At 41.4% G+C, this 18,309-nt stretch overlaps 1 protein-coding gene across 2 annotated transcripts in view; it reads left to right on the top strand.

Moving 5' to 3' along the window:
* The window catches only part of ctnnd2a (catenin (cadherin-associated protein), delta 2a), a 243,303-nt gene that overhangs the window by 74,115 nt on the left and 150,879 nt on the right, over positions 1 to 18,309 (top strand). For both annotated transcript variants that reach the window (XM_056433619.1, XM_056433618.1), the window contains exon 3: positions 5,970 to 6,082. In XM_056433619.1, coding sequence (XP_056289594.1) covers positions 5,970 to 6,082 — 113 coding nt within the window. The remainder of the gene's footprint in view (positions 1 to 5,969; positions 6,083 to 18,309) is intronic.

Genomic DNA, 18,309 nt, shown 5'->3' with positions numbered 1-18,309 from the left:
TTACTGGAAACATCCCACAGAATTCCACATTAATCTTTTCTTATTTGCATTATTTCACGGCTAACATTTTCGAGTTGAACGACCCAGGATGAATGAGATCCTGAGATCAGTGTCTTGATGCGTGCTTTGTTTGGGCTTGCTTGTAGTCAATGACTCACTTCAATCCATTTTCCAAATAAGGGGCTCTTTTATTGTTATCATTATTTTGATTATTATTGAAATAAGTATTATTGGTAGTTGCAGCCATACTCTCATGTATGCATGTGTTGTTTATGTATATTTGTGTTGTTTACGTACCATTATCCCGTCAATTGAAGCCCTTTCGATTATTATCAGGAGTACTGAAGTGCTGCTGTCCATTGCGTCACATTCCCATATTCACATTAAAGAACACCACTCAGTTTTTACTACTAATGTAATTTAATTAATGTGGTTTACAACAATAATGAATCATGTGTTATTGAAACCAATATATGTTAATGAGCTAGGTTGATGCAGAATGAAGCCAGAACGAGCTGCGTAATATTTCTTTGTCCAGTATCACCATTTGCCAGATGGCTGGAGCACCTGTGTACACACCTACACACAGATGCACACCCATGAACAGTGATGCACCATTGCTGGCGCTCTGCATGCGAACACACATACACATGTTCCTGTTCTTATCTCTTCATGAGGGCCCCACACTGACTACACATTATTGCCTTATATTCCTGACCTTATATTGATTTACTGAATGCATAATCTGAAAAGAGCTCTTATTATGGAGGATAATGATTCTTTACTACAACTAGGACTGTAGAGTGACTACTGAAACATGTTGCTGTTTTCCCAAATCTAAGCAATCACCTCAGCGACTAGTGTGATATTAACAAGTATTATGACAATCAAACCGACGAAAACACTATTAAAGTTGCAATTAATCAAAGCTATCCTTGTTCTCCCTAAGATTGAAGTACAGGACCGTAAGTACCCATGCCCCATAGCAGGTTACAGTAAACCACAGTGTGCAGTCACAAACATATGCATGGGAGTGACCGGAAGGAGAGTGACCTTTTTATTCCCACTCTACTCATTCCAGTTGTTTTCATTCCTCTTCACTGATTGAGGAAAGGAAGAGAAATAATGAAGGAGCGAGAGCGAGTTACTTCCCAACTAGAAGGTCATAGCTCTATTTGATAGCCTTTTGTCTCCCATCCAAAAACAGCACCGTTAATAGCTGCCCATAGGCCACTTTATAATGATTGGGCCTTATCTCTAGACACACACAGACAATCACGCAGAGACAGCACACAGCGTCTTCATGGTGGAAAGTGGGGAATGTTGCTTAAACGGAGAGAGAACTACGGCTGTCATCTATCCCATTTAAAGCTCTAATACATGGGCCACTGCTATGTTATCCTGCATATACAATAAGTGCACATACCATATATATAATTTATAGTTGAAAGTGCACAGAGCTGTAACATTGTATGGCTGTCCAGCTGTGTAATTAGCATTAATTACAATATGAAATAAATGCCAGGCTGACTGCTATTTGGTGGAGAAAGACACAGGTACACATGCAGACTCCTTTGTGTGCAGGCATGTGAACGGTCAGGGACCATGTGCATGAGGAGTCAGGTCCTAATTTATAATGCCGAGAAAATGGGTGGTGGATGTGGTTCTACAGTTGCCATAGAGACCTCTGTGGCTGACTGTGGGTGCAGCTTTCTGTCTCCTATTCATTCATAAGAGGGAGGCGGTGACACACACGCACAACTTAGTGAAATCCCACATCTTGTGCATTTTGATAGAAACACAGACAAAGCAAAAGGAGCATCAGTGGACTATTCATAAAACACACATGTATGACAAATCCTATCCCTTGATCTAAACATTGGTTGGATCAAGGTTTCGTTTATATAGCGATCCAGCATCAGCATTGTTGGACTACAGTTGGATGACATTAAGATAACATTGTAAAGCGTGTTAGAGACAACAAGATGTCTCCAGCAAAGGTACAGCGTGGTTGTCTTCCTTATAGAAGGACAACATTGTCTCCACTCTACATCTCCCAAATTCTCATTCTCAGATGTGCAAGTGCAAAAAAACGTTTAGCAGCCTGTAAGTCAAGTTATATGATGCACCTTTCTCTCTTAACGTTTTTTATTTATTCCAGTTTCTCTTCCATTATGTCAGTACCTTGAACCAAGGACTAAACGCAGGATGTTGCAAGACTTTTTCCTTTCATTGGCGATACATAAAACATTACAGGGCCTTGATGATGTTGAGTTGCTAATCATTTTCTTTAAATATGTTGTAGTAATGTGTAGTATGTGTAGTAATTATGACTCAAAATTGGAACAAGTGTGTTGTGTTGTGTTTGTGTGTGGCATGCAGCTGCTGTACTTCACACAACACAGCGATGAATGTGTCAATACAATCAATACAACAAAGAGAGCGGTGAAGGTCTCTAAATCACACACACACACACACACACATATATATATATATATATAATTAATAAATAAAAAAACCCCCAAAAAAAGCAATTGAGAGCAAAAAAATATTTTGATTATCTGTTAATTTCTTAATCTCTTAATTTGGATGGCTTTGGTATCTTGCCTTCTTGTCTTCTTATCTTCATAGGCAGGCACATGCGATTGGATAGTTAAACTCACTCATCATAGATACTATCATAGAAATGAATGTCTTTGATGATAGTTCTTTTTAGCTGTTTGTTCATCCTCATTCACATCATCATACAACATCATTCAAAATACTTTAAAAAAAAAAAAAAAAAATAATAATGAATAAAATGTTTATTTTATATTTAAAATTTTTTTACCGAATGCAATACATAGCCCAAACATATTTTTTTCTGTTTTTGCATTCAGCAGAAGGCATTTTAATTTTTTTACATTTTTACATTTCATTAATTATCATTAATTATTAGCATTAATGCTCTTTTTGTTTTGCATTTTTTTTTCTTTTTTTACACCATGAGGATTTAAAACAGTTCCAGCAGTGGCAAAACAGGTGCAGCAGCATAGTGAGCGTGTGTGGGGAGGGGTGGGGTTGGTGCACTGACTTTTTTGGTGTCAGATTCACAATATATAAAAATAAAAAAAACCCAAAACCCAATAATCTACTGGTTATTATTTTATTCATCATCATCATTTTCTTCACCACACACACACTACGGTACATATTACAGAAATAAAGTAAGGTAAGACAAATGCATTTGCTCTGCACCTCCATGTGTTGGCCGTCGCAATATAATTCATACAACAACATAAAGAAGTATATATGTACAAAAACACAGATGCCCTGTCCCCACAAAAACCTCTCTTACTTTGTTGTTTAAATCCTCCTCTCCTTCCTTTTTTTTTAAAAAACAAACAAATACCCGTTGGCTTGGCGCGCCCCCCCTTTCTGCGCAGGTAGAGTATCTGCCTCACCACCCACTTTTCACTGCGGTTTTATTCCCCATCAGCACAACAAACTTTGGAAAATCAGGGCAAATAAACGCTGCAAACATTATAGACATGCAGAATCACGGGCCGGCAACCATTGCCGCCACCAGTTTGTTCAACCTTGTTTTGGTGGTTGCAGTGAGGTGAGTGAGGAGCTGCTGCTGCCTGCTGCTCCATCCCCATTATTATTTTGAAGAAGAAAAAAAAAAATTCATTTTCGCGATAAAAATGTAAATGAAAGTAGTCATATACATAAAGATGGACACAAATATATATATATGTGATGTTATGATGATATGATTGATGGTGGGTGAGGAAGCCTCACCCTGCCTCTGACCATGCGCCCTGCATAGCAGTCCGCTGTGGGGAGAAGAGCAGGGCTTAATAGACCATGCTCAAATTCCCAGCGTCACCGCACTTTGCAAATCATAGGGGTGGCTGAGCCCGCTACTTGTAAACGAGGTTTATCTCTTAGCATGTTAAGCGAGTGAACTTGCACGTTGTCACATACCACACAGTTTATAGACGAGGAGTTCCCTACTTTGAGATCAATGAACTACTGCTAATACTAAATATTTAAGTGTCGGGGCTTGCATTTGGCACTTATGTGTGTGTGTTTGTTGCGTGTTTGTTTGTGGTATGTGTGTGTGTATTTACAGTATGTGTTAGACAGTTCAAATAGTGAGAAAGTGTGGACATTAAAGTGTGTACAAGAGGAAAAGAGGGAACCAGGGAAAGAAAGAGTGTGCATATGAGTAAGTGGTTGCTGTAAGCGTGCGTGAAAAGGGGTGAGGCAGAGAGAGGCAGATGAATTTCATTGTACTCTGAAGTGTTAGGGAGGAGAGGGGATTGAGGTTGGAGAATCAAGATAGCGACTGGGGATCCAACACATTCAGAGCTTCAAATGGCATCGAGAAAACCAATCAAACCAGCATACACTCATACACACAGTCCCTCTCTCTCTCTCTCTCTCTCTCTCTCTCTCTCTCTCTCTCTCTCTCCCACAGGGTCTGGCAAAATGCGCATGCACTTGGTCGGACATGCATATTATCTTCAGTGGGGTGGAGTTCACTGCACTATTGATCTGATTTGGGTATAAATAAATTATTTCATTTTAAATATGGATTTTTATTTAAAGATATTCATGTAATTTGCATGCAAAATAGGTCTACCCGAACCAGCGGACAAAAAATTCAACCCGCGGCAACACTTCAAAAGTAGCCCAATTCCGCGGGAAAACCGCGGACCTGGCAACACTGATCAGCGCATTCACACACACACACAAACATGTACACACATCCACACACAAGCAGGGTTGGTTAATGCATTCAGGGGTAATCTTCCATCCATGAAGCCTTCAGCAAGCAGCTTCCAACACTGACAGAAAGAAAAAAAGCCTCAAAAAGTGTCTTCATTGGGGTATCCATGAAGTCCAAATTTGAATAAGATGTGTTTGAAGATGAGGTTTAGAACGTATTACACAACTAAACATTGCACTGTAGTTTCTAAAAACTAAGATAATAGACTTGGGGGCGGCTGTAGCTCAGTGGGGTAAGGGGGTCGTCCTGCAACCCCAAGGTTGTCGGTTCGATCCCGGCTCTCCCCATTAGTTGTTGCAAGTCGAAGTGTCCTTGAGCAAGGCACTGAACCCCCAGTTGCTTACCGGGCGCATCACTGCAGCCCACTGCTCCTTAATAACTAAGGATGGGTTAAATGCAGATAACTAATTTTCCCTTGGGGATTAATAAAGTATATATCTTATCTTATCTTATCTTATGGAAATAATATACACATCTCATATAGGAATTCCACAAAAATCTTCATTAGACAGATTTACAATTTGTAACCCAGTTTCAGGTGGAGTGCTTCATCGACTCCAATTCAAAACCATCCTGCATTTCACAGCAGACGGGAATAAAAGACTTTTTTGATCACACATTTAGAACATTTTCAACCAGTCACTCTGCCTCATGCCTTTTCTTACCTGTCAATCACATTCATGTTAATGATCGCACTTCATTTTTAGCTGTCGCATAGCTGTCATCCAGCCCTCAGCGGTTTTCATGATCTATTGATGACAATACTTCACTTTTCCCGAGACAAACAGGTTGCACTCCCAAAAGCAACTTTTGATTCACATTGAGATACTTTTTTCCGGTGTTGTTGGGTGGTTTTCAAAGAATACTTATCATACATTGAAAAAGGATATTTATGCTTTTAATATTCTTTCCACCCCACCCGTCCTCCATTAATGACCAATCAGATGGGAAATAAAACACCGTTTTTTGTTTTGGTGTCTCTGAAGTAAAGATAGGAGTACTTGTCGCAGAGATTAAAGATTGACACTAGTAAGCACTGCCTGCAATGACAGTGTCTCAATTTCCTAGCAGAAGGTCTTACAGCACCAGTTCCAAACTTTCACACCGAGCTTCCCGGCAGAACCTCAGCTCTCTCTCTTACGCCCTTTCTTGCTCTGTCTAACCCATAGTTTGTATTCCTCTATGTCTTCAGGAGCTTCAGTTTGAACGCCTGACCAGGGAACTTGAAGCTGAGCGTCAGATTGTCGCCACTCAGCTGGAGAGATGCAAACTGGGATCAGAGGCAGGCAGCATGAGCAGCATCAGGTAACATGGAATTCCACACACCAACTTTTGTTTGTGGGGATTGGGTTATTGTGTGGAAATGATATGTCTTTATCAGTGTGACCTGAAACACTGTCTGAAAAAAGACTCACTGTGTGTGTATGTGGGACTGAAGGGGTCATGATGTCCCTTCCTTTAACATACACAAGATTGTGTACATGCAAGTGTGGCCAGCACCCCAGACTCTCCATGCACAAGTGAAAACTGAACTTAGAGTTTGATGGAATCGGTTCTGCGTCCTTCATGACACTCACGCTGACGGCACCATTAAATGCCTTCAATTCCACGCACAAACACACATACACACCCTGGGTGGTTTTTTCTCAGATCTGTGGAATGATGCTACTGGAAAAGCACGGTGTTCCCCCTGCTGTGGGGTGCATTGATCAGCTGGATGGATTGGAACAACACCGAGGTTGGAGGCAAAATCACACACAGGGATAAATGTGCTCGCGCTCGAGTACAAATACCCACCGATGGTGTCACACAGGGCAAAAATAACACTTGCAAAATAACACTTGCTTTACAGGCACATGCTTTAAAGACAGACACATGACATATCAACGTGAGAACACGATGACACTCTTAACAAATACACAAGCGCACACACTCTCACATACAGCACTGACACAACATTATAGCTGCCGTGGGCTCCAGATAACAGACACGTCAACACAAGCCTCTGCAACTTTGGCGAGGGTGTGACAACACACACCTTCACCCACACATGTACTGTACATGGGTAGAAAAAGTCCTCTTCCAGACTTTGCTTAGCCAGAGAGACTTGGGTCAAGCCTTATGTATTGCTCTTCCTGGAACCTCTTGAATCATATCAGCTACGGCATTAATTAGCATGTTAGCTACAGCCCTGAAGCCCTTAAAAATACTTCAGTATGTTCCCCATTTAAAAGTCTGACCTTTCTGTTGCCAAATGCATTTTCAGATGAGGGAAAGAGAGCTCTTAATGAAAGACGTAGCAAATATGAGAGACGGGTGGATGGAGGAGAGGAGATGAACACGACTTGCATGCTAATTTGGGATTTTATGCTAACTGCTCAAACCTTGGACTAAGTATCTCTCACGAAATCACTGTCCCTTCACATTCTCCTCCAAAGAGTCTTAGCCGCCCTGTAATTAAAATGTAAAAGTAAAGTTTGTCTGAAAGTTATTTTGCGGAGTTTTATGCATGTGCATGCTTGTGTGTTTGAAAAAAACATTTTTAACATGAATTTTACTGTGATGTCAAACAATCAGGTTCATACAAATTCAGCATCCCTCTGACTCCCTCAGGCATCTTATTCCATAAGTACACAACCCTGAGCGTGGAAACAGACCACGGTGAAGAAAAAGGCCCTTTTGAACCACTTCATTCTCCAGCTAAGTCTGAAATGAGAGTTTTTGGTGAAAGTTTAGAGCTTCCTGTGTTTGTGTTGAAGTTCCACAATATTTTAAGTTAATAAATAGAAACTATGATGGATTTGTTATTAGATAAAACAGTTGGCTTAAAAAAATACAGTAAGACTTTAAAAGGCTAGTAATCTATTCAGATTGTCATCCAGATTGCTTGTGTGGACTTACTTAAATATTCTTTTAGCACATTTAACTTCTTGGATGAGCTTTATCTTACACTTAAACCCAGCATAAGGCTAATCACTTACTTGTTTATACAATATGTTGTATTATATTCCTTACCGGCAGCATTCTCTGAAGTCTTCATGTCCTCACGATATGGTGAAAGTCATTGAGAGAAACACTTCACCGTGGTTTTATCTGTTTGGTTGCATTTGCTTTATGCTTGTGAGACTGTCTGCTTCTTAATGTGCCTGTGCGGAAAGAGCCTGTTCGCTGTCAAGTCTGCTGTCTCATGGTTGCATCATCTTACGATTATCACATCAGATATAGACGATTGGCTTAGCTAAGCTTTTGTCTGTTGACAGCTCACTATATGCCACGGAGTCCACATCCATCGCTGGGTGCACTCACATTTGTCAATGCGTAGAACGTCTACTGTGCATTTGTCTTCCCTTTTCTGCATTTATTTTTCACATCATTTTGATTGACACTATTCTTTATGCAAATTCCAACATAACTTTTGTTTTCTTTTTCCTAACTATAGATATTAGTATCTGCAATGTAACTATGAATGATCAGAGATAGTCTGATGCTATTCAAAGAGACAGTGCTAACCTTTCCCATGGTCTCCAACATCACCACTCATTTCCCTCCCCTTCATCAGGGTCTCGGTGACAGGCAGCAGCTAAATATAGAGTGCTTTGCTGGCTCTGAGTGAATAGGTGTTATAATGAAGCGCACGGTAAAAAGAAACAAAGGCAAACAGGGGAGTTGGATTGGGAGGAAAGAGGGAGACAGCTACAAATAGACAAACAAACACAAGATGTCTTTTATTTTTTGAACGTACTCTTATTGTATCATTCTAAAGTTTCTCCTCTCATGACAGTCTATATTTTCTTTTAAAAGGCTTCCTATTGGCTTTAAGCTGCAGCCATCATATTCAGCAGTGAGGTCCATTACTCTGTTAGAAGCCTAGCAGAGTGAAAGACAACTTATGAGCACAGGCTACCTGGTATCCTGTAGTTTTGTTTCTGCCTGTCTGTGTGTGTATTGTTATTCCAGTTGTGTTTTGTTTGTTGGCCTCTGCTCTCTGTTTATATTGCACATGCTTGGAGCAAGGGATGTGTTTGTGTTTGCGTGTCTGTGTGTTCTTGGGAGCCGCTGCGAGCCTGCGTGTCCTTAGTTTTGTTCCGCTCAATAAAGCAATTCAGGCATCTCCACAGACTCCTCCTCTGAGCTGAGGACCCTAACAAATGTCTGATTGTGGTGCAAAAACCCAGGACATTACTGGCTAACATCTGTTCACACTGTGAGCTGTTGGCATGCGACAGGACACTTTGCAGGAAGGAAACACACACAGGCACACATGCATATTCCCACGCTAACACGCAGACTCCGAACACCATGCCGGGACTCATTTATCATTTTTCTAACATTAGTGGTAAGTGGCAGCCAGTGGGAAACATTTGCTCCTGCTGTCTTTTCTGCCTGACTGACTGCACAGCTCAAGCCTTCTGTGCCATTTTAAAGGGGTAAATCACAGAATTTCTGGATGAAGTATTTTAATTAGTATTTGTCTATTTTTCACCATTACGGAGACGCCAAAACAAACACTGATACAGGGCCAAATGATCTATGTGAATCGGATATGAAAATCTAGTTGTCTGAGTCTTTTACTGCAAATAGAAATTTAAGAAAGATTAATAACTGCATATTTAGAAGAAGTTGATTACAATAATTAATTGTGTTCCCTCACTGTTCTATTAAATATACCATAGCAGGTTTAAGAGGAGATATATTGATCAAAACAACATGGAGACACAGGGGTTTTAGATAGCATATAGAAGTATGGTGTGAAACATCCAGCAACAGTCCATTGTTACTCCAAAAGTAAGGCTGTAAATCATTTGCTCATCGTATCAAACAAAACCTGAACTGACTTTTAAACTGATTTGCTCCAGTTTTACAAAGCCACCGTCACTGGCCGCTCTCATCTTTTCCATTGCAACCTATTGCAGTAAAATGTTTGTTCTGAACTTTGTCAATGCTCATATGACATCTGTTTTTTCATGAACAATGCAATAAATGATCCATTACATTACAACACCTGACGCTTTTATCCAAAGCGGCTTAAAATCATACACAACATACGCAATTTTTAATGCACAAATTGTCCAGCAGATTTTAGAACATGTTTCACGAGCCTGAACAACAGTGTTTACTGAGATTTAAGGCCGATACATGTGTAATACCGAGACATATCCAGATCATTAAAAGTCCCATGGCTGTCGTTGGCCTTGCCGTGCCTTCTGGGACACATTAAAGCACTGCCCGATGAACTGTTGAGGAAATAATGTGTAGCTGCCTGCTAGGCTAATCTTAACTTGGTGCAACGCCGAAAATTATCACGGCCATATCTAAGATGTCACTTACAAGCTTATGGACGCGTGGATTTATGCTGTTAATAATAATAATACATTAATTTTATAAGGCGCCTTTCAAGGCACTCAAGGTCGCCGTACAACATATTTTAAAAAAATGGACACAATTAAAAAGCAGAACAGTTAAAAAGCAAAACAGTTAAAAAGCAGAACAGTCTGCAGCAGAGCAACCAAGAGGGGAACAGGTCAGCCATAGGCCTGCCTGAAAAGGTGAGTTTTGAGGTGAGTTTTGAATAAAGTGATAGAGTCAATGTTTCTGATGTCAGGGGGGAGAGAGTTCCATAGGCGAGGGGCAGAGCGGCTGAAGGCTCGTGACCCCATGGTGGACAAACGAGCTGGGGGGACAGTCAGGTTGATGGAGGAGGCAGACCTGAGAGACCGGGTGGGGATGTTGATTTGGAGGAGGTGAGACAGGTATGGAGGGGCGAGGTTGTGGATGGCCTTGAATGCATGGAGCAGGATCTTAAAGTCAATGCGGTGTTTGATGGGAAGCCAGTGGAGTTGCTGTAGAACAGGGGTGATGTGACAGATGGAAGGGGTTTTGGTGATGATGCGGGCAGCAGCGTTCTGGACCAGTTGGAGCTTATGGAGGAGTTTCTGGGGGAGACCAAAGAGGAGGGAATTGCAATAATCCAAGCGGGAGGTGACAAGAGAGTGGACCAGGATTGCGGTGCTGTTGGGTGTGAGTGAAGGGCGGAGGCGGTTGATATTTCGGAGGTGGAAGTAGGCAGACCGGATGGTGGTGTTGATGTGAGTGTGGAATGACAGTGTGCTGTCGAGGACGACACCCAGACTCTTCGCCTGAGGGGAAGGGGGAGACCGAGGAGTTGTCTATTGTAAGGGTGAAACTGGGATGCTTGGTGAGAGTGGACTTGGAGCCAATGAGGACAACCTCGGTTTTATTGCTGTTCAATTTGAGGAAGTTTGAGGTGAACCAGTCTTTGATTTCCTGTAAACAGGCACAGAGGGAGGGGGGCGGGAACGTGGAAGAGGGTTTGGAGGAAACATAGAGTTGGGTGTCGTCCGCGTAACAGTGGAATTGAATGTTATGTTTGCGGAAAATGAGTCCAAGTGGGAGGAGGTAGATGATAAACAGGATAGGACCAAGGACAGAGCCCTGGGGAACACCGGAGGAGAGGGGGGAGGGGTGTGATGTGAATGATTTTAACTGAATGAACTGAGTACGGCCAGAGAGATATGAGTGAAACCATGTTGTCATATTACACTGGCTGCTAGCAAATATACTATCAGCTTGATGCATTATGTCTCCTATTATGGAGTATTTATATACATATGTGACATAGAAGATGACAGATTGTAGATATTAAGGCAATCAGTTGTGCTTTTGAGCAAATAATGCACTGTGAGAAAGAGACAGAGTTGTTGTAAAGCCATGTCATTAAAAAAGAAAGTAGTATCAAGTCCATTATGATTTGCCAATTAATATAAAGCAGAAAGATCATGTCAGATAAGAGGAATCCAAGCTGAGGCAGGCAGCCCCTCAGTTGGCATGCAGATATCAGGCGAAGTTGAGTGAAACAAATGTGACCTCTAAATGAGTGTTTTGTTTTGTTGTGCTTAATGGAATTGTCAGCGTTTAGTGGAAAGATGAGAGCATATCAATCCTGGGGTGGGGGGGGGGGGAAGCAATGCAGAAAAAGTGGGGGAAAGAGGGACAGAAATAAAGGACAGATAGATAGGAGGAAAGAGATAGAGAAAGGGATAGATGGCTAATAAAGAGGTTTTATTACCCTGAGGCGGCCTAGTTCATTGATTTATAAGTTTTCATTTCTCTCTCTCTCTCTCTCTCTCTGTGTGTCTTTCCCTTTTCTCATTGTCTCCTTGACTGACATTATTCTTTCTCTTGCTCTACATGTCTATCATACTATCCTCTCTAGTTTTATTCATCATGCTTTACCAATTTTACTTCACTATATTATTACTGTGCTAACAAACTGAACTGTCTCTGGGTATTAACTTATTTGCAGTAAAGAATCTATTGGGTCAAGTACTTGTGTGTGTGTGTGTGTGTGTGTGTTTGAGAGCGAGAGAGATAGTCACTCTGTGCTAGCTCTGTTAAGCAGACATTCCTTTGGCCATATCATTTATGTATCCCGCTGTCATGTATTTATAATGCTCACGGGTTGAAGCATCTGGATTACGTCTATTTTGTAAACAGACAGATCCTTGCCTCAGGCATCACTGATATGGATGCTGCAGTTGATGGTTTATGCAATGAATAATTGCAATGCAGAGGAAAAGAAAGAGAACTGAATCCCTTCATAAAAGTTAAATAATATATTTATGTCTGGACTAACATTAATGCCAAGTTAACAGATAAAGATACTGAGACAAAAGTTTGTGTTAGTGTGAGTGAAAGAGAGAGGGAGTGAGAGAGGGAGGTGTAAAATGCATGTCCTGAGGCAGCAACAGCTTTCTGTTTGTGTTGTTCAGACTTTCACATCTGCCCAAAGACCCCTCGGGTAGGTCAGAGAAAGGTAAGGCCTGAGTATCCAAGTGTGCACACGTGTGTGTGTGTGTGTGTGTGTGTGTGTGTGTGTGTGTGTGTGTGTGCATGTTCTCTATGAGAGAGAGAGAGCAATGAGTCACCACACAAACATGTTCGCCCTGCTGTGCGTTGGGACCAGTGCCAGTCTTTGTGCTACCCACATACCCACACACACATAACCACAGACACACCCACACACACACCCACAACATACCCACCCACATTCACACATACCCACACATTTGCTCACCCTGCACCCAAAAGTTGATCACAGCAGAAAATAGACCCCAGACACATGGAGGGTAACAGACACAACACATTTTTTAAAAACTTTCTCTAACTCTTTCTTTGTTCCCCTTTCCATTCTGCTATTCACAGTTTTCACTTCCTATCTCTTACTTTGCTTTTTTCCTAAGCTTCTTTTCTTTCCCTTAAAACCTGTTTGACATTCGCGATTAAGAAATCTTCGCCCATGCAAGCGGCTCTGTGAGGCTGTACTCAGGCACAGATAAATGCTAACGTCAGAATAACTTACTCGCAGTAACACTATTAATATGCTGATTTTTAGCAGGGCTTTCTTTGCTTTAGCTGGCTTTATAAAACCTAAAACTCCAAGAATGGATAAAGGGTATCCCAGTGGTGGTTATCAGCTTTCTGTACTTCTATCTGGAGGCAATGTGTCAAGATTTTGGCATCATAAGCATTTTCCATTTGTTGTCAAAGTATAATTGATGGCATTTGGCACGAAGGCTCAAAAGGGGGCATTTGGAACATCATTTGAGTCTTCTACCTCACAAAATGGATTGATGTGTACTTCATACAAGAGCACCAGGTCGTCACAATGGATAACTATGAAGAAGATAAACAAATTATTATAGCAAATAGCAACACCGTTGATGCAAATAAAGAGAGACATGCTAAATCGCTAATTGTGTAAATTCACAAGTCAATATATTTATTTTACCTCTCAATGCCAACCGTTTATTGCTAACGTGGCAACTGCAAATCACTTTATTTTTTGGCCAAATCTAAGTGAAACAATTTCCATTGATTGCATATTTTCTGCGATAAATTGACTAATCAGTTTTCTAATCACTGTGCTATGAGCTATAATACCTGCAGTGTAAAAAAGACTTGGGACCAAGCATAAAGACATAATCCAGTGGTAGCTGAGTCTGTGACTTTAGGTCTCATAGGGTCAAGTGGACCTGGCTGTGTCTGATGCCTCCTACCATGGCCCTGTTGATGTGCCCCGCCCACCCCCTCCTCTCTATCTTCATGCCTCATGGATTGTGGAGGTCTGGATCGTGGTCCACGCCAACTACGAACTATTCATACTCTGTCATATTCATGTAACTCTGTAATGATTCCTTCTGTACATATGACATCTATTGCTTCCGTCCATCCTGGAGAGGGATCCTCCTCTGTTGCTCTCCTGAAGGTTTCTTCTATTTTTGGGGAGTTTTTCCTGATCCGATGTGAGGTTCTGGGACAGGGATGTCGTATGTGTACAAACTGTAAAGCCCTTTGAGGCAAATTTGTAATGTTAGGCAATACGAAATAAACTGAATTGAGTTGAATTGGTACAGTGCCATAGCTGTGCCGTGTCAAATCTCAAATGTTAATAGATTTGTAGCACACAGTAGGCGTTTGTCTGCATCACCAACTTAATGCATTTCGGTTCCCATGGGTAAAAAAGTTACTTGATAAATGCAGTTTGCGCGACTCTAAGTACATTACCGCTATGGCTCAACAAGTTTGCATATATAACATACTCCATCAGCTGAGAATCTACTGTTCTGTATTGCTCATAGAGAACATAGTCAGGAACTGTTGAAGGAGCCATTTGGTCTGTAAATACTCTGGCACCTGGGTCCTGGTTGTCATGACTTGTCACGGTTGTCTCAGCGAGAGAGGACCCAAATGCCGACATTACTGCAAAAAACAATCTTTAATCCAAAACTTCCAAAGACCAGCCAGGAACGACAAAAACTCGGACCAAACAGTACGAAGCCACACTGGGAATGAGACGAACAGGGTTTACATACACAGGCAAGGTGAGAGGATTAGACAACGGGGAACGAGACACAGGTGAACACAATGAGGGCGGGGCCAGCAATCACACAGAAGGAAACAATCAGGGCCAGGGCAGACAATCACAGGGAGACAGACGACACAAGGACTTCCAAACAAGACACAAAACGAGACACAAACTCCTGATCATGACACTGGTACACTCTTTATAGCCTGAACTCTCAACACAACCTCGTCCAGAGCAGCTTAGGTGCGATCGAGCCAGGTCCAAATAGAGTTACCAATGTCACCTTGAACATTTATTGTGAATGATCCTGAATTCATAGACATTCATCCAATAGTTTACAAATTATTGTACTTGAATTCTAAATTGTCAACTAAACTCGGCGGTAGTGGAAAAGTTACTAGATCACCTCAAAGGTTTCTTCGTCTGGGGTCCGTGAATGTCTGCACAACATTTCACCACAATGTAATAGTTGCTGACATATTTCAGTCTGGACCTAAGTGACAGACGGACATTGTCATCCACAGAGCCCGGCTGCTAGCATAGTTTATATAAAGTTTTATTTAAAGTTTGTTCTGTTGTCAAAGTTGGCTTCTGTGTAATTGTGCAAAACCAGATTGAAATGTGGTTTGAATTAAAGTGTATTATTTAAACATGTCATCATGCTTCACTGTAAGAACTCATCGTATTCTAATCACGAAATTCTTGCATCACATTTTATAGACACGCGTTACACACATCGGATACAATTTATTGGAAAGGTCCATTACATTCAAACAGCTTTTAGACTTCATCATTCAGTTATTTCTGTGCTCTCTTTCTGTCTCTGACCACCTTCCTGTTTGTGCCACGGCTAAAATACTATCCAATTACATTCCTTTATCTCTCTATACCCCACTCTCGTCTCCTGCGTTGGGTGATAATAGAGGGATCCATCACACCATTAGCTGCAGGCGGTTTTATAAGCTCAGCAAAATGCTGCATAGAGATAACTCAAATTATAGGCCGCTGCATTATTCCCTAAAATACGCCTTGTGTTTGGGCCTATGTATGTGTGTGTATGTGTGTGTGTGTGTGTGTGTGTGTGAATGATGATGATACCACAAGTCATGCTCCCCCCTAATGACTGATGATGCATTTCCAAGGGGAGAGGAGAAAAATGGTGGCAGGTGGCGACATCTCTCACACCGCTGTCGTCCCCACTGTCTATCTTTCTGCCTCCCTCTCCCTGTGTTGTTTCGTCTCTCCCTCTATCTATATCTCTTTGCTCCGAAATTAAATCTAGACTTTTCACATTTTAGTGGGTGGATTTTTTCTTCTTCTTTACAAGTCACATTTCACACATTCACATGTGGAGAACCTCTACCTATGGCTTTGTGTGTCCATACAATTATCTGAGAGCATTTAGCAGCCATGTTTGCTGTTATGCATTCAGATATTGGATGCTGCCAATTGAAAAAATGTCCTCCGCAACAAGGAAGTCAAAGGTCAGAGTTCGCTAAAGAACAACACGAGAGCGCAGGCAGGGATTTAGGGATTGATTGTTGCTCAGGGACACCTAAGTACAGCAAATGTATGCAGCGTATTCTAAGAGCTTAAGTCTTGCTTGTCCAGTCAGTCAGAGGCTGATCTCTTGAACAGGTGCCAGAACAGTGGAGGCCCTGACTCTTCTAAGCATTTAGCGTAGAGAAACAATCTGCCCAAATGTGAAACCAATTAGGGTGCTAGAATATTTTGTTCTTCTTCATTTTGTTGAACCGTGTCTGCTGTTATTTGGATACCTCTGACCTGATCCATCCTTTCACCTCAGATCATTTATTGTGAGGGAAGGGTCACTGTCTTATTTTTCTGATATTACAATAACAACAAAAAATCTTGAAATTGTGGAACTGAAGGTGTACTGTTTATTTTATCAAAATATGCTGAACTTTAAATTTTGCATAGAGATCATTGAGATTCTCTAATTCTAATGACAATGACAGTATCCATGTTTGCCTGTGACATCCTGTTACTTTATACCTTGTCGGCCACCATGTACTGTTTTTTTGTTTCCTTCCAATATGTAATATCATTTCCTCTGTTTTGAAATGATGTTCCCCTGACAATCTTGCTGTATATGTGAAGGTGGATGGATAGGCCATGTTTATTCCTATAGGAGTCAGCAGCTGGTGACTCTATTTCAGTCGCAAGGAGACTGAGGCCTTGAGGGCCAACAGCCGCAGTGTGTGCATGCATGTGCATGTGTGTATCGGTGCACCCGTGTATATCTGTGCACCCTAATGCTGAGGGGAATCGGGGGTGTTTGGTTCATTAAACATGCAAATGCATGCTTATCTTCCCCCAACACCAGATAGTGGTGAGAATAGATAAGAACCAACTAAATGATGCCAGAGAGGCAGACAGAAAGAGAGTGAAACGGTGAGAGTGTGAAAGAAAGAAACTGAGAGACACACAAAACAGAGGCATAGAGATATAGAAAAAAAAGAGCACGAAAGACACTCATTACAAAAAGTAAGTTGTGGAGATGGACCAGAGAGAAGCAGGTAAAAAGTGCAGGGAGACAGACGAGAAATGAGCTTATTAACAAATGCTGTGCAAGGTAATGTCTCCCCCGAGCATTATTAATTGGACACCTGATGGCTGTTTTATCACTATTTTCCTTTTTTACAGCTATAGCCATAATACTACCCTTAGATAATATTGTGTCAGTGTGTAGTCAGGTTTGTCACTCAGCCATCAATCATTTGTCAGACAGCTCTGATGATTATTATTGTTTAATTTAGCAATATGATGCATCTTGCTACTGCAAAAGGATTTGCCCAGGGGAGCGCTATAAGGGGAGCGCTATAATTACAAGTCAAAATAAGGTGATACATATGTTACTGAGTTGATTTGTTAGACGCCGTCTCCAGTGCTGCTGTGTTCGTGCTGAAGGTGGCTCCACTTTGCGGTGAAGTTATCCTGAACTCATCATATCAATCTTTCAGTGTGTGTGTGTGTGTGTGTCTGGGCATCATTTGGTTTAGCGCTATCTTTGAAGCTTATAATCATTCTGAGTGAGTGAGTGAGTGTGTGTGTGTTTGCGTGTGTGTGTGCAGTGTAGGCAGGTATTAGCATGCATTTATGTAGGATTATGGTCTCCGCTTTTCGGTCAATTCGAAGAGGCTGGCTGAAAAAGAAGACGTGTACGCATTCATCCATACAGAGGTGCCGAGATGTTTTGTTGACCACACTCTCGGGAAGCTTGACAGGCTATTACGGTGCTTTTATAATATGAAACGCATGTGTGTGATTTCACATAAAAGACACCCCCCGCCTGCCCGCCTGTCTTGTAAGCATGATTTTTTTTCCGTGTGAGAAAAGGTTTCCATTTAACAGGATTCAAGTAAGCTGGTTGAAAAAAATTCAATATGATCACTGTGGAAATGCTTTACAAAATATGACTTGCAATGATACACATGCATGTGTGGTGATACACTCAACAGTATGCCTCCACTGGGATCGACAATGTATCACCTCATCTGAAGGTTTAAGTATTCCAATGTAGTACATTTCTACCTATCCATTTCTACCCTTTATGGATATGTTCTGGGAAAGAGAACTCCTGGGATTTGAGACATTGTCAGTAATTATACATGACTGCACTGTG

The sequence above is a fragment of the Pseudoliparis swirei genome, chromosome 16 (genome assembly GCF_029220125.1).
Source record: "Pseudoliparis swirei isolate HS2019 ecotype Mariana Trench chromosome 16, NWPU_hadal_v1, whole genome shotgun sequence".
Classification (NCBI taxonomy): domain Eukaryota; kingdom Metazoa; phylum Chordata; class Actinopteri; order Perciformes; family Liparidae; genus Pseudoliparis; species Pseudoliparis swirei.
The sequence above is the reverse complement of the archived record's forward strand: the minus strand, read 5'-3'. Positions and strand labels throughout refer to the sequence as shown.